General features: G+C 38.8%; 1 protein-coding gene across 1 annotated transcript in view; it reads left to right on the top strand.

The window, feature by feature from the left end:
* The window catches only part of LOC126466159 (small subunit processome component 20 homolog), a 221,105-nt gene that overhangs the window by 51,986 nt on the left and 145,128 nt on the right, over positions 1 to 23,991 (top strand). Inside the window, exons 9-14 of the mRNA XM_050096362.1 lie at positions 7,700 to 7,907; positions 16,505 to 16,664; positions 19,351 to 19,548; positions 20,580 to 20,756; positions 20,837 to 20,962; positions 21,168 to 21,334. Coding sequence (XP_049952319.1) covers positions 7,700 to 7,907; positions 16,505 to 16,664; positions 19,351 to 19,548; positions 20,580 to 20,756; positions 20,837 to 20,962; positions 21,168 to 21,334 — 1,036 coding nt within the window. The remainder of the gene's footprint in view (positions 1 to 7,699; positions 7,908 to 16,504; positions 16,665 to 19,350; positions 19,549 to 20,579; positions 20,757 to 20,836; positions 20,963 to 21,167; positions 21,335 to 23,991) is intronic.

Below are 23,991 nucleotides of genomic sequence, written 5' to 3' on the forward strand. Positions count from 1 at the left end.
AAAAAATATACTCACCATGTGGCAGCAAAACACACTTATAAAAGAGTATAATCAGATGAGCTGTCGGAGCCAGTGGCTCCTTCTTCAGGCAGAAGGGTGAAGAGGAAGAAAGAGGGGTGAAAGAAAAGGACTGGAGAGGTCTAGGAAAAAGGGGTAGATTTCGGTAAAGTTATCCAGAACCGCAGGTCAGGGAAGACTTACCGGGCGAGATGAGAAGGAAAGATTGTTGGGGACTGCACCATATGAGATTTGAAAACCTGAGAGTTTAAAGGTGGAAGACAGGGTAAATGCAAGACAGGGATCACTACTGAAATACCTGTGCACAAGTTAATAAGAGTGAAAAGCTGCATTTGAATTCAGATTAAATGTTTCAATAATTGTAAATCAGATGGTGCAGACTATGTGCACACCAAATATATCATCTGTGTCACAAGATTCAATAATGAATGGCTGTTTCCTTGTCAACCATTTATGTATGACTTCTACGTCAGTTTCCCCTTTTATGTGTATTAACTGTCCACTTATAGCTTTCTGTTATGAGTGTACAGAGAGTCAAAATGTGCTTTAATTTGTCAGGGAAGCCAATGCACCTGTATCTGCTTGAAATGTTGTTATTTTTCCCATAATCTGCGCATTAATTAGTCACTTTTGAGGGTTTCCTGTCTCAGTGTTCTGTAATGTTTCAGTTGCATAGTCATTGTGTATTTTGCATGCACTTCATGAGCTACAAACAGTTAGTATATGTACATGTTTGGTGCAATGGAACCAAACTTATTTTATGGGGGCAACAGTGGTGTAAAGTATGGTATTTTTACTGCCTGGAAATGGTGTTGCTAGATTGTTAAAATGGTTTTTATTTTCCATCTCCAGATCTAGTGCTGCACAAGAGAACCATGCATTGTCTCTCAGTGCATGGTCCTCCTGTGTAGCATGTGAATCTGATGATGACTGCCTGAGGGGGTGGAAACAGTTATGTGAAAATATAATTGTGACTGTGTCAGAAAATAAATATGTTTAAGATTACGTGCAGAACAGTCTGGGAAAGGTAGCAATGGTTTTATCCCAGGGTCTACAGTGGAGGACATGTAACTGAAACTGGCTATTTATGTGTTACTATGTGGTGGCAATCAATGTCGGAGACTTCAGTAAAAGTTGTTTTTTTCCAATCATGTCTTCTTTGCTGTCATGCTTCTTCTGTTTATCTGGTTTAGTTGAGTGGACTGTGGAAGTGTCATTGAGTTCTGGCCATTATTTTTAGTTTCCCTAGCTAACTCACACAATGTGCAATTATAGGATGTTGTTTAGTGATATATCGGAGAAGCATAGTTATTGTGTATGAATATTGTTAAATGACTGGAATCATATTTTAGATAAATAGGTTTTAATCCACACTTGACTGTCCCAATTTAAGTGCTGGCTGAGAAGGTTCCTTGAAAAATAACACGGCATTTTTTTCTTCCCCATACTTGACCTATGTTTGCTTCTGATCCATTGCTCATTACCTCATCTACAATGGGCCATGAAGCTCTAATCTTTCACATTTCCTTCATTGTGCCTTGGGACTGAAAACAGTTCCACTCACTCACCTGGACTCACTGCCATAACTGTGAATGAGTACTGAGTTCTGAGGCTGGAAGGGTGGAAATTTCTCATGACTACAAATGCACTCCAAACAGCCCACTCCTCACCGTTTGTTCTTGTAACTTCTTTTTACCCATCTTTTATTTCCTTATGGAAGGAAAAGGGTAGGCCCTCATAAACCTTAGTTCATTTTAGCCATGCCATTCTAGCTGTAATTGGGGCAGGGGAATCCCAGTTGAGAGTAGTAACTTGTCTCACAGCACATTATTTTACAACTTGCACACTTGCACAAGAAGGCAGTCAGAGCAGTGAGAACAGCTTGTGGGCCTGCAGCGAATGACATTGTTTAGCAGTCAGTGTTTTGTGTATTCAACAGTATATTCATTTCATCGCTGAGCTTTATCAACATACTCATTAGTGTGTTGAAATTTTACATTGAAGATAATCATCAATTGTTTGTGCACCTGTAAGCATTTACTTCGTGATCTTCAGTCACCAGTAATATAAGAAAATTTTATACTGTAATCGTATTTTAGTATACAAACATTTTTGTTTTTTCTTCATAGACATTGTGAAGCTACACTATCTCCATTTCGAGAAGGTATAAAATTAAACATAGAATGAATAAAGTGTAACAAAAAGGAAACACAAATTATGGGATAAGAATTGGCAGTTTCATGATAGCTGGACTGAAAAATATTTTTTGTGCAGTTGTTGTATAATTTCATTTGCCATATTTGTGGAAGTTTTGCAGCTGTCCCAGAGGAATACAAATTAAAGAGAACTGCAAAAGACTGCTTTCTGCATTTTTTAAGTCATAAGAAAGACTACATAAACAGAAATTTTCTTCCTTGAAACAAAGATTGGCATGTCAGCAAGTGATGTCAGAAAACTTGTTAAAAATTCAGAAATTGGAACAGAAATAAGTTTTGAAACCTCTCACCTTGTTGCAAACAGCTGTCAGCTATTTACAGACAAAAATTTTGTCAAAAATTGATTCAAGATAGCTTCTAAAAAAATGTGCCCAAAATCAGTTAAATTTTTTGAATAAAATTCCGTTAAGGCAGAACAGAATTACTGCAATGGTGGTAAATATAAAGGATCAGTTAAAAAATTTCTCAAAGAAATTTTTATACTATGCAATGGTTTTGGATGAATCATCTGACATCACCTCCATGTCCCAATTGCTAGCATTTGCAAGTGGAATAATACATGAGTTTGAACTTTGAGAAGAGTTGATTGGAATGAGTTCATTGTCAGGGCAATCTTAGTGTAGTGAAATGTCCACTGGAGTCTTGGTACAGTGGTCATACATAGATTTAGTTCAAACTAAGTTAGCATTTATTACAACTGATGGAGTGCTTCCATAGTAAAGATTAATTCTGGATTGCTATCATTACTAAATCAGCATTTAGGAGTGCATGGTGATAATTTGATACAATTATGCTGAATAAGAAGTAAGTTTTGAATGTGTCATGAAAGTTGTGGTTCCTACAGTTAATTCCATAGGATCTTGTGGTCTCAGTCACTGAAAATTTAAAACTTCTATTGAAGGCATTGAAAGCAATCATGGTGATGTGGTTTTCTTACCCAGAAATAAGATGGCTAAATCATGCTAAAACACTGGAGGAGTCTCTGAATTAAAATGGTAAAATTGAGATTTTCCTGACAGAAAAGAACAAAATTGTAGTGCCAGACAAAAAAACTACTTGAGCCACTTGCATTGGCACTGTAGTGGCTTCTAGCAAGTGTAGATTTACTTCTGGAGGAGGTCAAGTGGATAGTACAGTACATAAAAAATATTAGATCTCTTTATTAAAACTTGAAGAAGATAGAATAGTTAACTTGGAAACAATCTGTATCCACACGAATGTTGCTTATGTATGTGTTACTGTCGCCATACTGTGTAACTTATTACTTGACATAATTCAGAATGATAGTCTCAGCTTAGTGTATGATTGACTATAAACTCTGATACAGTTCTGATGTTTAATACACCCTCACACTGCTGAATCAAGATCAGATGATGATGTTGTCATAAGCGATGATTGCAGTGTGTGCTGAGTGGCACTGATCTCTGACCTAAGCACTCTTCCAACAGCGGTGGTGTATGGAACCTCTTGAAGGTGTGTCTATGCCAACATTTCTCATTTGCTTCTGTGTGAGGCAGCAGCTGTACATACTTGTGGTTCCATCTTGAGGTATCAACTTTGACATGAAACTTCGTTCTTCAGATGTCACCATAAAAATTATCTCTGAATTAAAAAATTCAGGTTGGTTATGTGACTTAAAATTTTGGCTGCTCATTACTTAAAAACATTAAGTTTGTGACTTCAAGGCAGAAAACAATTGATTTCTCAACTTTATAGCCACATCGCATTTTTTCCTTGTAATTTAGATCTGGTAGAAGCTGACCTTGGGGAAGATCATTTTGGATTCTGTAGAAATGTTGGAACATGTGAGGCAATACTGACCCTAAAACTTATCTTAGAAGATAAATAAAGGAAAGGCAAAGCTATGTTTCTAGCATTTGTAGACTTATAGAAAGCTTTTGACAGTGTTGTCTGGAATACTCTCTTTCAAATTCTAAAGATGGCAGGGGTCAAATACAGGAAGCGAAAGGCTACTTACAATTTGTACAGAAACCAGATGGCAGTTACAAGAGTTGAGGGGCATGAAAGGGAAGCAGTGATTGGGAAGGAAGTGAGACAGGTTTGTAGCCTATCCCAGATGTTATTCAGTCTATACATTGAACAAACAGTAAAGGAAACGAGAGAAAAATTTGGAGTAGGAATTAAAATCCATGAAGAAGAAATAAAAACTTTGAGGTTCGTCGATGACATTGTTTTTCTGTCAGAGACAGCAAAGGACCTGGAAGAGCAGCTGAATAGATAGGACACTGTTTTGAAAGGAGGATATAAGATGAATATCAACAAAAGCAGAACAAGGATAATGGAATGTAGTCTAATTAAGTCAGGTGATGCTGAGAGAATTAGATTAGGAAATGAGACACTTAAAGTAGTTGATGAGTTTTGCTATTTGGGGAGCAAAATAACTGATGATGGTTGAAGTAGAGAGGATATAAAATGTAGACTGGCAATGGCAAGGAAAGCATTTCTGAATAAGAGAAATTTGTTAACATCGAGTCTAGATTTAAGCAGCAGGAAGTCGTTTCTGAAAGTATTTGTGTGGAGTGTAGCCATGTATGGAAGTGAAACATGGCGATAAATAGTGTAGACAAGAAGAGAATAGAAGCTTTCGAAATTTGGTGCTACAGAAGAATGCTGAAGATTAGACAGGGAGATCAAGTAACTAATGAGGAGGTACTGAATAGAATTGGGGGAGTTGAGGAATTTGTGGCACAACTTGTGTAGAAGAAGGGATCGGATGGTAGGACATGTTCTGAGGCATCAAGGGATCACCAATTTAGTATTAGAGGGCACTGTGGAGGGTAAAAATTGTAGAGGTAGACCAAGAGATGAATACAGTAAGTAGATTCAAGATTCATTTGAAGAATGTAGGTTCCAGTAGTTACTCAGAGGTGAAAAGGCTTGCACAGGATAGAGTAGCATGGGGAGCTGCAGCAAACCAATTTTTGGACTGAAGACCACAACAATACCAATTGCAATCTATTTCAAACCCAGCTGAATTCAGGTAGGTATGTACATTTTCCTAGCTACAAGGAAGTCTCAGAAAAGTTTAAAGTCATCTTTAAGAGTGTGTATGATGAAAAAGTTGATTACTTAAAGCAGCCTTTAAGGCTCATTTTGCAGATTTTCACAAGACAAAGCCATTGCTACATTTATTTAGCAACCATTTTGCTGCAATATTCACCAGATGTTCACCTGGAACTTTTCAACATGCAAAATGATGAAATACTGTGAATTAAATTCTGTTGAATTTCTGTCGTGTCAATGAAAGAATTAAAAGTTATCGATAGATAAAGTATTAAAATGTGTTAACTAGCCTCCTTGAGTCAACTTGTTGTATATCTGAACAAACTTTTTCCATAACAAACATTAAAAAATCAAAAAGTAGGAACTACTTTAGGAATAACAATCCAGGCAGTTTTGCTCTTGTGTAGGACAAAACTTGAGTCAAATCTCAAAGCAGTTGTGAAATCAATGAAGTATCATGTTTCAAATTAACTAGTGTACATAATATTTCTGTCAAAGGAAATTGTTGTAATTTCATTTGTTAAATAAAATGAATGTTTGTGAGACAGTTGATATGATCTAAGTGCATATGGGCTTCCCCTCCTACCTCCCCAACCCTTACATAGTCATAGTGAGGCATTAGGGCCCTGCAGTATTAGCATGTATATGCAACCCTAGTGTAGATCTATGCTGTTGCATCTGCAATGTAGTGGGTTCATTAGAGTTACTGGAAACTGAACCTGTAGTAGAAAACAGGTTCTCATTGAGATGCAAAATTGTCATTTTGCCCTAAGTTAGAATCTGGATTTGCATCAGCTTTGGAGTTGACCAGCAGCCTTTGAGTGTGTAATACAACTGGGCACCAGATGCTGGTCCAACTGATCTAATGAGACCGGATCTGTCTGAAGATGACTACCATAAAGTCAAAACCAGATAAAAGCAAAGTGAACTGTACTTAAATAAAACAGTATATCGAATTATTTTAGCTAAAATTGACTCATTTTCGATAATAATTCCCACATAGTTTATGTGCTAGAAGTATCATTTAAATTTCAGATTTGTAAAATTGATAAATGCCTATTTTATTATGCAAATAGAAATAAAAATTACAATTGCAAAAAATGTTATTTTCTATGCATAATGCATAAGCCTGTATGCCTACATGGTACCACTCCACTGGTCAACATCAGAGCCAACAATTTTCGACAAAAAAAGTCATGATCAGCCTTGTAATGCACAAGCAATTCCACACAGATGGTCCTTTGTCACTCTTGATAGTCTTCTGTCATACTTCAAGTAACCCAGCAGGCACACACCGTTTAGTACTCCAGCTGGTGGATGAGTGTGTCAGCACTACCAACAGACATCCACCTGAACAGCAAAGTGTTTGATTGGGATCCGTCGATCTCCTTGAATGAGAGACATGCACATTCCAACATTCTAGGAGTCACATCTGTGTGTGGACAGCCAGCATGCGGCAGATTGAACATATATGCTTGACCTTGTTGCAATTATGACAGACACATCAGCCGATGACTCTTTGTGCTTTAGTTCACAGCCATGTCTCCATAGACATTCTGCAGGTTCCTACGAAACTCAGTTACAGCTCTCTGCTTCGAACACACCTCTGTTATAGACACCATTTTGAAGTCTTACATATAGCATCGCCACCTATCGGAACTTTGTAAAACTGTAGGGGCTGAAGCAGTAATATTCCATGATGTCCCACAATGTGGTCCACATTTTTCAAACAAAGTTGGCCAAGGAAAAAAAAAAGTGTTGCATTACTCATTGAATGACTCTCTTATTTAATACTTCATTAAAGGCAGGAAGTTATTAAATGTAAGTTATTTTGCATTATTATTAAAGAGTAAGAAAAGAGTTGCTACAGAATAATGCTGAAGATTAGATGGGTAGATCACATAACTAATGAGGAGGTATTGAATAGAATTGGAGAGAAGAGGAATTTGTGACACAATTTGACTAGAAGAAGGGATCGGTTGGTAGGACATGTTCTGAGACATCAAGGGATCACCAATTTAGTACTAGAGAACAGCGTGGAGGGTAAAAATTGTAGAGGGAGACCAAGAGATGAATACACTAAGCAGATTCAAAAGGATGTAGGCTGCAGTAGGTACTGGGAGATGAAGAAGCATGCACAGCATAGAGTAGCATGGAGAGCTGCATCAAACCAGTCTCAGGACTGAAGACCACAACAACAACAACAACAACAACAAGAAAAGAGTGCATTGAAATTGAAAATTTTGGTGCTATTGTTATATTTGCGGGTATCAAGCATTAACTGCACAACTATTAGTAAATTACAAACTAATTTGTCATCACATCTCTCATCCTGCAACATTTTATATTTTTTGAATGTTAAGTTCCACAAGCCACCCTCCCCCACCTTTAATTATAACCTTTTATTCAGTTGTATTTCTACAGAATGTGTGTATTTTCAGGTTCCACTACACCACCTGCTTGGCGCATTGTATATAAATTTTCAACTTTTGTGGGAACCAACTGGCAAGTTGATTTCCTCGTATGCTCGAGGAATGCAACTCTCAGACTTCTGGTCTGTCTTTGGTAACCAGTTAAGATTGGCTGCAGTTCACATAAAAGCTCCCATGAAGACTGAAGATTTAACTGAAAGCTGCTCTTTGTTCAAAAGTGAGTTAACTTTTTAAGTGAATTTACCATGAAACAATGAAATGAAATTTGACACTAAGTCACCTCATCTACATTTGTACTCCGCAAGCCACCCAACGGTGTGCGGCGGAGGGCACTGTCATTACCTCCCTTTTCCTGTTCTAGTCACGTTTGGTTCGCGGGAAGGACAACTGCTGGAAAGCCTCCGTGCACGCTCAAATCTCTCTAGTTTTAAATTCGTGATCTCCTCGGGAGGTATAAGTAGGAGGGAGCAATATATTCAATACCTCATCCAGAAATGCACCCTCTCGAAACCTGGACAGCAAGCTACACCGCGATGCAGAGCGCCTCTCTTGCAGAGTCTGCCACTTGAGTTTCCTAAACATCTCCGTAATGCTATCACGCTTACCAAATAACCCTTTGACAAAACGTGCCACTCTTCTTTGGATCTTCTCTACCTCCTCTGCAACCCAACCTGGCACGGGTCCCACACTGATGAGCAATACTCAAGTATAGGTCGAATGAGTGTTTTGTAAGCCACCTCCTTTGTTGATGGACTACGTTTTCTAAGGACTCTCCCAATGAATCTCAACCTGGCACCCGCCTTACCAACAATTAATTTTATATGATCATTCCATTTCAAATTGTTCCGTACGCGTACTCCCAGATATTTTACAGAAGTAACTGCTACCAGTGTTTGTTCCACTATCATATAATCATACAATAAAGGATCCTTCTTTCTGTGTATTCGTAATACATTACATTTGTCTGTGTTAAGGGTCAGTTGCCACTCCCTGCACCAAGTGTCTATCCGCTGAAGATCTTCCTGCATTTCGCTGCAATTTTCTAATACTGCAACTTCTCTGTATACTACAGCATCATCTGTGAAAAGCCGCATGGAACTTCCAACACTATCTACTAGATCATTTATATATATTGTGAAAAGCAAGGGTCCCACAACACTCCCCAGTGGCACACCAGAGGTTACTTTAACGTCTGTAAACGTCTCTCCATTGAGAGCAACGTACTGTGTTCTGTTTGCTAAAAGCTTTTCAATCCAGCCACACAGCTGGTTTGATATTCCGTAGGCTCTTACTTTGTTTATCAGGCGACAGTGCGGAACTGTATCGAACACCTTCCGGAAGTCAAGGAAAATGGCATCTATCTGGGAGCCTGTGTCTAATATTTTCTGCGTCTCATGAACAAATAAAGTGAGTTGGATCTCACACGATCGCTATTTCTGGAATCCGTGTTGATTCCTACAGAATAGATTGTGTGTTTCCAGAAATGACATGATACACGAGCAAAAAACATGTTCTAAAATTCTACAACAGATCGATGTCAGAGATATAGGCCTATAGTTTTGTGCATCTGCTCGATGACCCTTCTTGAAGACTGGGACTACCTGTGCTCTTTTCCAATCATTTTAAACCTTCCGTTCCGCTAGAGACTACGGTACACGGCTGTTAGAAGGTGGGCAAGTTCTTTCGCGTACTCTGTGCAGAATCGAATTGGTATCCCGTCAGGTCCAGTGGACTTTCCTCTGTTGAGTGATTTCAGTTGCTTTTCTATTCCTTGGACACTTATTTCGATGTCAGCCATTTTTTCGTTCATGCGGTGACTTACAGAAGGAACTGCAGTGCGGTCTTCCTCTGTGAAACAGCTTTGAAAAAAGGTGTTTAGTATTTCAGCTTTACGTGTGTCATCCTCTGTTTCAATGCCATCATCATCCCAGAGTGTCTGGATATACTGTTTCAATCCACTTACTGATTTAACGTAAGACCAGAACTTCCTAGGATTTTCTGTCAAGTCAGTATATAGAATTTTACTTTCAAATTCACTGAACACTTCACTCGTAGCCCTCCTTATGCTAACTTTGACATTGTTTAGCTTCTGTTTGTCTGAGAGGTTTTGGCTGTGTTTAAACTTGCAGAGAAGCTCTCTTGGCTTTCGCAGTAGTTTCCTAATTTTGTTGTTGGACCACGGTGGGTTTTTCCCATCCCTCACAGTTTTACTCGGCACGTACCTGTCTAAAACGTATCACGATTGCCTTGAACTTTTTCTATAAACACTCAACATTGTCAGTGTCGGAACAGAAATTTTCATTTTGATATGTTAGGTAGTCTGAAATCTGCCTCCTATTACTCTTGCTAAACAGATTAACCTTCCTCCCTTTTTTTTTATAATCCTATTTACTTCCATATTCAGGGATGCTGCAATGGCCTTATGATCACTGATTCCCTGTTGTGCGCTTACAGAGTCGAAAAGTTCGGGTCTGTTTGTTATCAGTAGATCCAAGATGTTATCTCCACGAGTCAGTTCTCTGTTTAATTGCTCGAGGTAATTTTCGGATAGTGCACTCAGTATAATGTCACTCGATGCTCTGTCCCTACCACCCGTCCTAAACATCTTTGTGTCCCAGTCTATATCTGGTAAATTGTAATCTCCACCTAAGACTATAACATGCCAAGGAAATTTATGTGAAATGTATTCCAGATTTGCTCTCAGTTGTTCTGCCACTAATGCTGCTGAGTCGGGAGGTCGGTAAAAGGAGCCAATTATTACCCTAGCTCGGTTGTTGAGTATAACCTCCAACCATAATAATTCACTGGAACTATCCACTTCTATTTCATTACAGGATAAACTGCTACTAACAGCAACAAATACGCCACCACCGGTTGCATGCAATTTATCCTTTCTAAACACCGTCTGTGGCTTTGTAAAAATTTCGGCAGAATTTATCTCTGGCTTCAGCCAGCTTTCTGTATCTATAACGATTTCAGCTTCGGTGCTTTCTATCAGTGCTTGAAGTTCTGGTACTTTACCAACGCAGCTTCAACAGTTTACAATTACAATACAGACTGCTGCTTGGTCCCCGCATGTCCTGACTTTGCCCCACACCCTTTGAGGCTGTTGCCCTTTCTGTACTTGCCCAAGGCCATCTAACCGAAAAAACCGCCCAGTCCACGCCACACCACCCCTGCTACCCGTGTAGCCACCTGCTGTGTGTAGTGGACTCCTGACCTATCCAGCGGAACCCAAAACCCCACCACCCTATGGCGCAAGTCGAGGAATCTGCAGCCCACCCGGTCGCAGAACCGTCTCGGCCTCTGATTCAGACCCTCCACTCGGCTCTGTACCAAAGGTACACAGTCAGTCCTGTCGACGATGCTGCAGATGGTGAGCTCTGCTGTCATTCCACTAGCGAGACTGGCAGTCTTCACCAAATCAGATAGCCGCTGGAAACCATAGAGGATTTCCTCTGATCCATAGCGACACACATCATTGGTGCTTACATGAGCGACCACCTGCAGATGGGCGCACCCTGTAACCTTCATGGCATCTGGAAAGACCCTTTCCACATCTGGAATGACTCCCCCCGGTATGCACACGGAGTGCACATTGGTTTTCTCCCCCTCCCTTGCAGCCATATCCCTAAGGGGCCCCATTACGCACCTGACATTGGAGCTCCCAATTGCCAGTAAGCCCGCCCTCTGTAACCGCCCGGATCTTGCAGACTGAGGGGCAACCTCTGGAACGGGACAAGTAGCCATGTCTGGCTGAAGATCAGTATCAGCCGGAGACAGATCCTGAAACCGGTTCGTCAGACAAACTGGAGAGGCCTTCCGTTGAGCCCTCCGGAATGTCTTTCGTCCCCTGCCACACCTCGAGACGACCTCTCACTCTACCACAGGTGAGGGGTCTGCCTCAATGTGGGCAGTATCCCGGGCAGCCACAGCCGAAGTCCGATCGGGGGATGTGTGGGACGAGCTGGCCGTCCTCGACAAACCCCCGTCCGGACCCCCCCCCAGCCTCAAGCTGTGTGACTGAAGCCAACACTGCCTGAAGCTGGGAGCGAAGGGATGCCAACTCGGCCCACATCCGAACACAGCAGTTGCAGTCCCTATCCATGCTAATTACTTTTGTGCAAAGAACGTCTGAACTAATCTACAGAGAGCACAACCAGATCGACACAAAACTTAAACGGTTATTAAAATACAAGATTGCCTAGTAAATGCAGTAATGCTGCTACTTGCGCACTGCTACACACTGCTCGGCGGCAGAAGGAGACTACATGATTTTACACTATTCAGGTACTAAAACGCAATGCTACAACTCTCAAATACTATAATACGCCCGAAATTTGTGATTTAAACTATGCAAGTACCCAAAAACACGCAAAGAAATTAAGAATTAAACTATGTAACAAATAAGTGAGCTAAGAGTGTACGAATTGTTGCTGGCAGCTGCTTATTCAACAGCAGCAGGGGGCACACTGGCTGTAACCAACCAACACTGGCCGTTCAAAACAAAAACAGAAGACAAACGACTATGCGAATTTACACTATTGAGGTACTAAAACACGATGCTACAACTCTCAAATACTATAATACGCCTGAAATTTATGAATTAAACTATGCAAGTACCCAAAAACACGCAAAGAAATTAAGATTTAAACTACGTAACAAATAAGTGAGTTAAGAGTATGCGACTTGCTGCTGGCAGCTGCTTATCCAACGGCGGCAGGGAACACACGCATTCTAAGATAAAACACAATGATCAGTAAATCTGTAATTTTTGAGAGTCTGCAGCTTGTAGTTTAGTGGTTAGCATTGCTGCCTCGAGACCCTGGGGTCCCGGTTTCGATTCCAAGCTGGTTGGAGATTTTTTGTGCTCAGGGAGTAGGTGTCTGTGTTGTCCTCATCATTTCATCTCATCATCATTGATGCACAAGTTGCCAAAGTAGCGTCAAATAGAAAGACTTGCACTAGGCAGCTGAACTATCTCAGACGGCATCTGCTGGCCAATAATGCCATACCATAATTTCATTTCATGTCTAAGAATCCTCGTGTGTCCTTCCACGTCATGTGGTTTCACACAAATTCTGAATTTACACGGTCTTTCTGCATAAATAGTAAATATCTTAGAATGCGGTAGTACAGACTAATTCGAGTAAAATGTTCCTTATGACATGGGTCCAACCATGCAAGATGGTGCAGTAGCTAGCAGCTAGCACACTAGACTCGCATTCGGGAGGATGGTGGTTCAAACCTGCATCCAGCTGTCCTAATTTAGGTTTTCTGTGGTTTCCCTAAATCATTTCAGGTAAATGTCGGGATGGTTCCTTTGAGAGGGCATGGCCGACTTCCTTCCCCATCCTTCCCTCTAACGATGGGACCAATGACCTCGCTGTTTCATCCTGCCCCCCAAATCAACCAACCAACCATGGGTCCAGTTTTTATTCATTACACAGAGATACGGCTGTTAAAAGATAACCCAAATATGTACTTTCAGAAGGTGTTAAGCAAAGGCAAATGATTAAGTTAATATTTGGTGTACATAAATTTCATTTCATACTTCAATACTCTTTTGAATTCTCTTGACAACGCTATGTGTAGTTCTTCTGAGGTTCTCTTGGTAGTTGTTTGTGAGAGCAGCACTGATCATAATCTATATGATCAGTTTATCTCTTGTGTGTACTTGTTTTTAGTTATCTGCACGTTTCAGCCATTGCTACAGGCAAAAATCCAAAGTGGGTAAGATTTTGGGACTGTGGTGGTCAAGAAACATGTCTACTTGGGCCAATTCCTCTTCCAGAGAATATTAGATTTAGGTGATGTGTCACCTGATGACTAGAATATGGAGAGGCCCCGTCATGCTGGAAAACAGACTCATCCTTGTAGCCTAACAGACCTCTTCCAATAATGCTGGAAGAATGCCTAGATAATGAAGTCTGTGAGACGATGCTGTTACACAACAGGACCAAAGAACTGACTGTCCGTCATACCACACCACACATTACAGAGAAGTATTCTTCAAAATGTGTCTCCACAAAGGCATACAGGTTTTCGTCAGATCTCCAGTGTGACCTACAAGTGTTACTTGTACCATCGTGGATGAAAGTGGCTTCATCAGTAAGCCCTATTAATAGGCTCGCTCGGCAGTTTATAAGTAGCCTGTGACAAACACTCAGTCATTTGCCTTCATCTGTTTTCTTGAAGGTGTTGAAATGATAATGCTAGATGCCATACATGTGTAATATCTGCCTTATTCTTGCATGTAGAATACTGATATGTGTAGAAATTTTGCATGTGTTTGTTGAAGGACTGCATTGTACCAACTGAATAATCTTGCCTACTTCGTCCACACTCTATTTATTTGCACATTCAGATGAAAAATGAGTGCTGGGCACTGCCCCAGCCTCTCACAATTTTAGGGGAAATTTAAGTAAACACTCTTCAATGTGGTACTCTTACAAGTAGGAAATCATTTGCCATATTCCTTACAAGCAGCATTGTGTCCATTACAAACCCCCATACACAAATACCACAATCAAATTGAAATTATGTCGAAAAATTCAAAGAACTTAAGTTCAATTCAGTAAACTCAAATCAGCTTCACAACTTGAACTTCCAAACAAAAATGACTAACAATAAATAAATCCATAGCAACGGAACTACCAACACGCAAAATGAGAACTCGTATCTGTAACCAGCTGTATCTCATAAACAATAAAATTGAATACATGTTATATGAAATGCTTTATTAAAATTAGTCTACACTACCATATCCAAAAATACTTCAATCATCAACAGCTCTCCTATTAGTGAGATGTTACCCACCCTCATATTCTTCTTTGTGTATTCCACTGAAAACCATCGATTTTTGACAATATAATATTAATTGGATCAATAAAAAATCTACTCACCAAGCAGTGGCAGAATACACACATAAAAGATTATAATTAAGCAAGCTTTTGGAGACAGTGGCTCCTACTTCAGGCAGAAGAGTTGAAAAGGAAGGAAGAGGGGTGAAGGAAAAGGGGTAGATTTCGTAAAAGTCACCCAGAACTGCATGTCAGGGGAGACTTATCGGACCGGATGAGAAACAAAGACTGATTGTTGTGGACTGCACCAGATGAGATCTGAAAACCTGAGAGCTTTAGGGAGGTAGACAGGGTAATATGCAAGACAGAGATTACTGCTGAAACATTGTTTACAAATTAATAAGAGTAAATGTAAATTAAACCAGGTGGGTGATGAGAACCAAGGACATGTTTAGCACTAATTCCCACCTGTGTAGTTCTGGGAAACTAGTTCCGGGGGAAGAATCCAGATGGCATGTGTGGTGAAACGCTCAACGAGGTAACAATTGTCATTTTGTAGAACATGCTCTGCAGCTGGATATTGTGTGTTGCCATTATACATCCTCTGCCTACACCCATTCATCATAACTGATAATTTGGTGTTAGTCATGCCAATGGAACAGGGCGAACAATGTTTACATAACACAGGTCATATACCAGCTGTTATGTAAATGGTGTTCGGTCTTTTACATTGACATGACCACCATCAAATTCTCAGCTAGGGTGAATGGGCTTATGCAGAGGGTGTATACTGGCAATGCACACTATCCTTTTGCAGAGCATGCTCTACAACATGGCAGTAAAGACCTCATTGCCTGTTTCACCACACACCCCATCTGGATTCTTCCCCCCCCCCCCCCCCCCCCCCCCCCCCTCCCCAGACACTAGTTTCTCAGAACACCGCAGTTGGGAACTAGTGGTAAACATGTCCTTGGTTCTCACCATCCACCTGGCCTTAATTTACGTTAATTTCTTCCATCTCAGCATTTCTTCACAGTAACTACTCCTTTTTTCACCCTGTTTAATTTTCTACATCTTTCATTTTCTTACCTGTCTATTTTTCACCATCCCCTTCCTGCCTCAGTTACATACAGTGTTCTTAGCTTTACACTCTTATTAAATTGTACACTGTTTTAGTAGTAATCTCTGTTTGCATACTACCTTGTCTTTCCCCTTTAATCTCCCAGGTTTTCGGATATTGTCCCATGCAGTCTCCAACAATCAGTCATTCCTTCTTATCCCACCCAGTAAGTCTCCCCTGACCCGTGGTTCTGGGTGACTTTTCCGAACTATACTTATTTTCCTAGATCTCTCCAGTCCTATTCTTTCACCCCTCTTCGTTCCCCTTCAACCCTTCTGCCACTGTCTCTGAAAGGTTGCCTAATTATAACCTTCTTTTATCTGCGTGTTCCACCACCACTTGGTGAGTAGAGTTTTTGTCTATCTAACTACATTATCTTAGCATGTTCCGCATTATGACCCTTATATGTATGACATTATACTTTTTATTTGTCACATTTTGATCATCCACATACCAATTATAGCCACAAATTTTACACTTCCCCTGTCCATTCAGGCCCAAGGGGAAACTTGGTATCAGTATGCAGATACTCATAATTTGTGCTTTTTTCCTCATGTGAAATTTCTGCATCAGTATGTTGATTCATAAACTATACTGATCAGGTGAAAAATGCTCCAGATCCAGTCTATCAGGTCTTAATAGCCACTGTTCTTGCAGAATGCCCTAAACAAATCAATGTTTCTTTGTTCCACAGTGGTATTTGTACCAAATGTTTCCCCAGCCAATATCTCTTGTAAAAATTACACTTTTCAGAACTGTGCCACATCATAGTACACACTTGCATTTTCACTTACTATAGATGAATAATTTTTTAAGTGTTTGCTGTAAGCTGTATTATTATTGCCTAAGCTTAATTATAATGATGGCCTTAAAATATTCTTTTTATTTCAGATGAATTTCTGCAGTTGTCATATGTGTCTCTGAATGAGATGAATGATAAGCCTGATTATGTAAATTACCGCATTTTGCTTTGGAGAACATTTGCAGAATTCCCAGAAATATGTGAAGTAAAAAATAAAGAAGTATCTCCAATTTTCTTATCTTTTGTGGAGTAAGTGGTTTCCTTATTTTTGCACCCTAAAGCACATTTTTTTACTTCTACAGTAATAACAGAATTAATTTTTAGTGAAAGCAGCTGTATTGTTGTAAATTCATTAGTATAAAAAATGGAGACTTCACTGATGGCAAAGCATTAGTGTTCGCTGGTTTTTTTTTTTTTTTTTAATACCAAATTTGTTATGCTCATGTCACTGTTCTTTGTTTGGCCTGGAATATTGTGGTCACGTCAGAACATAAACAAATGCACTACAACTGTCAGAATACTAAAGGCAAAAGCTATGAAACTTATGACTTTATTTATTTATTTTTCAAGTTATGTAGGACTGTGCAAGCCAGTGCTACTGGTCATGGAACAAATCAGTACATATTACAGAATGCTGATTTGAAAATTTACAAACAAAAGAATTAAACACCAAAAAATTATGACAGAGTATACAAATAAACAACACATTCCAAAGAAAAGTTCTTAGCTGCTCCAGGGAATTACTATACAGAAGTGAGTAGCGTACCACAAGGAATGCCTCAACCTTGGATTTGAAAATATTGTGGAGAGAGAAAGGGAGAGAAAGAGAGAGAGAGAGAGAGAGAGAGAGAGAGAGAGAGAGAGAGAGAGCATATAGGAAGCACTAAGAGAATGGAACAGTTGAAATTCCACAGCTACATGTATATTCACAAGCCATGTAACGATATGTGGTAGAATGTACTTTGTGCTCTACTGTCATCCCCCCCTCCCCCGAGCTCCTCTAATTCATGTTCCATTTGCAAATAGTGCACTGTTAAGAAGACTTGTCAGTGGAGCTTGTTGTGCTCTGTCTGTCACTGGAGCTGGATGAACATTTCTGTAACACTTTTGCACTCACTAAATGAATCTGTGACAAAACATTGTGTTATTATTTTTATGTCCTCTATCTTCTTTATTAATCCTACCTGACAAGGATCCTAGACTGATGAGCAGTACTCAAGAAATGATCAATTGAGAGTCTTGTATGCTACCTCTGTTATAGGTGAATTACATTTCTTTAGGATTCTTCCAATAACTATGGATGCATACTCTTATAAGTATAACAGTAGTTACAGTTTGTGTTTATCAACTATCGTGCAATCTAACGACAATGGGCATTCCCACTTGTTAATGTGCAGTACGTTTCATTTATTTATGTTGAGGGCCAGTTGCTTGTTCCTGGATCAAGTGCTGACTCTTTGCAGGTCTTCCTTCATTTTTCTACAATTTTCTAGCGTTTCTAGGTTTCATATGTACAACTGTATCTGCTAGTAGTTTCACGCAGTTTCCCATGTTATTCGCCAGATGGTTTGAATATTATGAACACTAACATTGTTACAACAGTCCCTTGGAGTGTTCTCGAAGTTTCTTATGGGGTTATATCTGTAAAGGCGTCCTCAGTTCTAATCTGATATTATGTAAGCATTGAACTTGATAGGTTTCATTTTTCCAGGAATAATTTTATTACTGTTAGTGCCATGTTCAAAGCTTCAAAGGATCTATTTATTGCATGAGTTGCATCTAAAGCACATTTTTGGAATCTCATTGGACAGTAATCACTCCTGACCCCATACTTCAATTGCCAATATAATTGAATTTTGGACTCAAATGGTATTCGTTGGGGACAGAATGAAAACTTGATTAATTGAAATTGTGTTTATACTCTTTTATTGGAATATATGGTAACTCAGACAAACAATTATAGTGCTTAATAGAATATACCTTATTGCTTTTTACATTTAATGGCTTCTTTATTATGTTGCAAGAAGAAATTATACAGTTTTTTCCATGTTTATATGGCTGTTAAAAGATTGGTTTGAATACTTCCAGTAACTAATTTTTATTACAATTTTGATTATATATCTCTTATCACAAATGATTTTCCGGGGATTTATTAAAGGCTAAGTTCAGAGTTGCAGTGCATCTACGGTTAGTATCAGAGATAGGGATACCTTATGGATCCAGTTGGGTATACTGTTCATCTAGAGATCAGCTAAAGGCACCAGTCCGAGGATCATGTGTGAATACTTTTTGTTGTCTGCTGTAAGGCTTAGTGGGACACATGGTATAAAATTGATGATAACAGCTAAAAGCAATTTAATTACCATGTTGAAATTCAGATTCTGCAACAACTCAAGTTATTGAACAAAGCTGAAAACTTCATGCACTTAGTATGCATACTATAAATCAAAGATGTAAATGAATGAGGTGCAAATTATAGTACACAGCTGGAGACCTCATTGAAAAGTGTGTACAGTAGTAACTTTGTATCATAAAGAGGAGAATAGGACTTTATGGTAGAAATTAGAAGGGAATGAAATAGTGAATTTGAAAGTGTAGAATAAAGAATAAAAGGAAAAGTTTAGATAAAGCAGTTCTCATAGTTATATAAGTAGACAAACAGAATGGAGTGAAGATGGTGCTAAAGGAGGGATGCAGGAGGGGGGGGGGGGGGGGGGGGAGAGAGAGAGAGAGAGAGAGAGAGAGAATATACATGCAATAATTTATGCTCAACTTATTAATACGGTAGTTTTGTTGTACTGAATTGAAAATACGTGAATAAAAAATATCCATTGTGACTATCCATAATAAATTCTACAGAAAAAAATAATGTATCAGTTTTTCTACATAATACCCACAATTACTGGCTTGTAACACACTATTTATTTGTCTCCAGGGATGAATTTTTTAGAACAAATGTACAGGAAGCAAAAACAGTGAATATTAAAAGAAAAGATACAGCATTGCAGATGGATACACTGACGAATGAGAATGAAAGCTCAGGTGACAGTGAAGAAGAACCAGAAGAAGCTGTGATTCATCAAGAAATATCTTTTCCAAAAGAAAGAACAATGAGTGCTAAAGAGTTTGTGAGGTAACTGTATTTTAAAGCCACAGTAACCTAAGACTTAAAATCAGTAAGTACTTATAGTCATGAGAAAAGTTATAATTTAAGCTTTTATCAGAAGACTCAATAAGCACTTATATGCATAAGAAAAGTTGATTCTCATGGCGTGAACTGTATTGACTGTGGTGGGTAGTTTTCCTGTCGAAATAGTGATTTTCAAACAATGGAAACTCCATGTAGGAATATCAACAATGTAGGAAAAGACAGATTGCTACTTACTGTAAAGAAGACAAGTTGCAGACAGGCACAATTAAAAGACACTTACAGTAAGCTTTCTGACGCAGCCTTCATTGGAAAAAGAGGAATACATGCCATTCATACACGCAAATTTCATGCACACATGACCACCAACTCCAGAATCTCGGGCCGGAATGCAACTACCAAGTGGGATGCAAGCAACAGTCCGGAAGGGGCAGGAAAGGGGGAGGGATATCACCTCCTTGCCCCACAATTTCCAGATGCTGCACCTGTTGGCATTCTAGTCCTTGCACACTCCACTAGACAGTGTTTGTCTCTCAGCCCTCCTGTACACTACTATCCCTTCCCCTTCCCCTTCCCCGCCCCCTCCATACTGCTGCTTGCATCCCATGTGATAGTTGCATCCTGGCCCGAGATGCTGGAGTTGGCAGTCATGTGTGCATGAGGTATTCTTGCTTGTGTGTATGAATTGTGTGTGTTTCTCTCTTGCAGATGAAAGCTGTGGCCGAAAGTTCCATGCAAGTGTCTTTTAATTGTGTCTGTATGAAACTTCATGTGTCTTCTGTACAGTAAGTAGCAATCTGTCTTTTCCTACATTGTTGAAATAGTGACTGTCTTAGGTGAAGCTACCCATTTGTTCTCAGGTTAAATATTGAAACATATGCAATTTTCTCCATTTATCATGTATTAGAATCATTACAATTTTAATGAAGTCTAATGTAGGCAGATAGTTTTTAACTAAGTTTGTATTATGTGGAAATACATTGTAATATTTGTTAAGTCCACTACCTTTGTCACAGGACTCTTGCTGCACATATGAGTGTCTTTGCAAAACTTCGGAATCCAAAAGCAGTTTTTAGAGAATCAGACTTAAGTAAATTGTATTATGATCTGCTGATGCACAAAAATCATGATGTCCAGAAGCTAGCACTCAGCTGCTTGCTTACATATAAACACAAGTTTCTTCTTCCATACCAGTAAGTATCATAATTTTTTCTTTATCATGTGGAATTCATCAACTGCCTGTCAGAACAAAATGACACCTTTTTTGTTCTAGGCCTAATTTGTTCAACTTGTTAGATGATAAAACATTCAAAAGCGAAATAACTATGTTTCGCATTGATAAAGAAAGTGACGTAATTCAAACTGAACACCGTGAGAAACTTATACCTATAATTATGAGGTAAGTCATACAGATACCTATAAACAGTTCATCTAGTGATTAAATTATTAACAATGGAGAATGTAAAACTGTAAATATACTATTTCAGCAGAACTTATTGCAGCAGCATAGCTGCTTGGTTATTACCGAAACAGAAATGCACCTACAGTGTTTCTAACTCTCAATGTAATAATAACCTTTTTCTCATTAACAAATTGTATTCCAGGATAGTCTACAGTAAAATGCTGACAAAAACTGGTTCAAAATCTACAGGCAAAGCAGCTGCACAGCTACGTCGATCTTTAGTTTTGAGGTTTCTGGCTGGCTGTCATGAGAACGAACTGATGATATTTGTGCAAATGGCTTTCAAAAATTTAATGGACCACCTAAAAGGTGAAGAAAACTCTTTTGAATCCTGTAATTTGCAATTTATTTGTTTCTTTACTATTGTACTTTTGTTATTTTCACCTACTTTAAGTAAATTGTCTTTGTGTGTGTACATGCCAGAAGCACCTTCAGTAGTATAGCAGGTGACACATTATTGATAAACAAGGGAAACTTATTCTCTCTCTCTCTCTCTCTCTCTCTCTCTCTCTCTCTCTCTCTCTCTCTTTCGCTGTATCTATGTATGTACACTAGACGCTCGCTAATCCGACCATTCCTGGTACATATAGGTGCCGGATTATTGAAAGTGCCGGATTATTGAGTGTTTGAAATTCATTTTATTCATTTATTTTGTTTTTTATTTATTTTGAAAACATAGGGGATATAGTGTACTGTACTTCATTAAACCGAAGGATACAATTTTGGGACATAGAAGATATACTTTATTAAATCCAAAAATACATTAATTTTCAAAGAAAACTTAGTCCTTGAGTGTGTACTGTACATAATTATACAGCCGTATCACTCACTATGAAACATGTTCCTAATTTTTAACTGTCACAATGATGATAAGTGACGGTGCCATGCTTTATCACACAACCCCTTTACAAGCATTACATCAGTACTGCATGTATCTGGTTGTTGCATAATGCACTCCAGGAAGACCTCAGCAGCTTCACCACCAGCAGTGTGAGAAATCTTCATGCTCTCTGTTCCTGTGTCCTCTTCTTCATCACTTTCATCATTACTTTCTTGCATGCTTTTAATTATTTATTCATCTGTTAAGGTTTGGTCCGTATCACAATTTTCCTCATTCAGCCACTTAGTAACAACTTCTTCATCAGTTTCTTCTCCTGGAAGGTTATGGAACATGTCAGTGTACAAAGTAATTGATAATTCCAAATTGACTGGCTCATCACTGGCACTCACTGCTTGATCCAACTCGGCATCAGTGGTTGTTGTTGTTGTTGTGGTCTTCAGTCCTGAGACTGGTTTGATGCAGCTCTCCACGCTACTCTATCCTGTGCAAGCTTCTTCATCTCCCAGTACTTACTGCAACCTACATCCTTCTGAATCTGCTTAGTATATTCATCTCTTGGTCTCCCTCTACGATGTTTACCCTCCATGCTGCCCTCCAATACTAAACTGGTGATTCCTTGATGCCTCAGAACTTGTCCTACCAACTGGTCCCTTGGCAGGTTGTGGCACAAACTCCTATTCTCCCCAGTTCTATTCAATACCTCCTCATTATATTTTGACTAAAAGTTCAGTCTTGATCACACCATTTATGTTTCAATGACGTAGGTAACCGGTTTCGGTTATTTTTACATAACCGTCATCAGACCTGTGGATTAATTTTAGGAAATACTAGAAACCAATCTTTAAATAAAATGAAAGTGTCTAATGACGTCAAAATTTAACAAGATAAAATAAAATTAATTATACCCATGGCTCCCTTAGGGTGGTAGGCGGAGCTCTCGTCAGCTGCTACGAAGTCAACTGATGGTTATGAGTGCTGAGCACGAGCTTAAATATGCAGAGGCTCCGCCTACTTCCTGTCACATTGCTTCACAACTGCCAATCAGCGTTCATGATATGACCTATCGTCAAAGTATAAAAGTAGGAAATACACTAATAACATAAAATTGATTCATTTAAAATGTCTGATTAACAGATAGTATGTGTACAGCTTATTTATATTTTAGATAAAAATAGTAAACTACGATGTGTAATAGTTGTGCCCTCTATGGGCAACCTTAATACTATTACAGTGTCAGTTACATCAAAGATGTGAAAGTCCTTGGAGTTTTGGTATATATCGATTATACCGAGTCGCCTACATCACAATTGCATCTTCGTTGGATGTTGCAGATCGTCTTACTTTAACTGTGGTTTTCATAGCACTACTCTTTATAGCAGTAGGGTAGCAGCCAAGAGTACGTTCCGCATTATGTATGTCTGAATAACTGATGAGACTGCTGATAAAATTTTTAGAACTCATCGATCTAATAGTTTTTATAATAATTAATGTCAATTTAATAAAATTTTTTACATGTTGTACAGCATATTTTACATACATAGCTTTTGCCATGGGTATAACTACTCTTATATTTTAAAACAAAAGAGTAGGTGCTTTTATTATAAAATTTCGTCAAAAAGGTCGTAAAAATATTTTTCGCGAAAATCTAATTGTTCATTGAGCAGCATTGATGATTTGGTTTTCAAATGACCATATATCTCGATTTCTTCTAAGATATTCATAAGTAAGCCTTTATTTGCATAATGAAGAACTTGTAAATTCTGCTCTACTGCCCCCTCAGCATGATTTTTGAATGCTATATGATGGCCGAATACAGACTTTGTTCGTGAGGTACGTGACGTATGTTCTTTGTACCTTACTGCAAAATTTCGACCTGTTTGGCCGATATATATTTTCTCACAGTCTCTACATTGGATCTTGTACACTCCTGATCTGGTAAATTTTCCATTATCTTTACTTATGGGGTGTCTTAATTTTTGTTGTAAAGTATTGTCAGTTGTAAATGCTATTGTTATTCCAGAATTTTTGAATAAATTAGTAATTATATCCGATATGTTTCCCATATATGTCATCTTCATATATTTTGGATTACCTATTAGTGGAGTACTTTGTGATTGTTGCACTT

This window comes from Schistocerca serialis, chromosome 1, assembly GCF_023864345.2.
Source record: "Schistocerca serialis cubense isolate TAMUIC-IGC-003099 chromosome 1, iqSchSeri2.2, whole genome shotgun sequence".
Taxonomy (NCBI): domain Eukaryota; kingdom Metazoa; phylum Arthropoda; class Insecta; order Orthoptera; family Acrididae; genus Schistocerca; species Schistocerca serialis.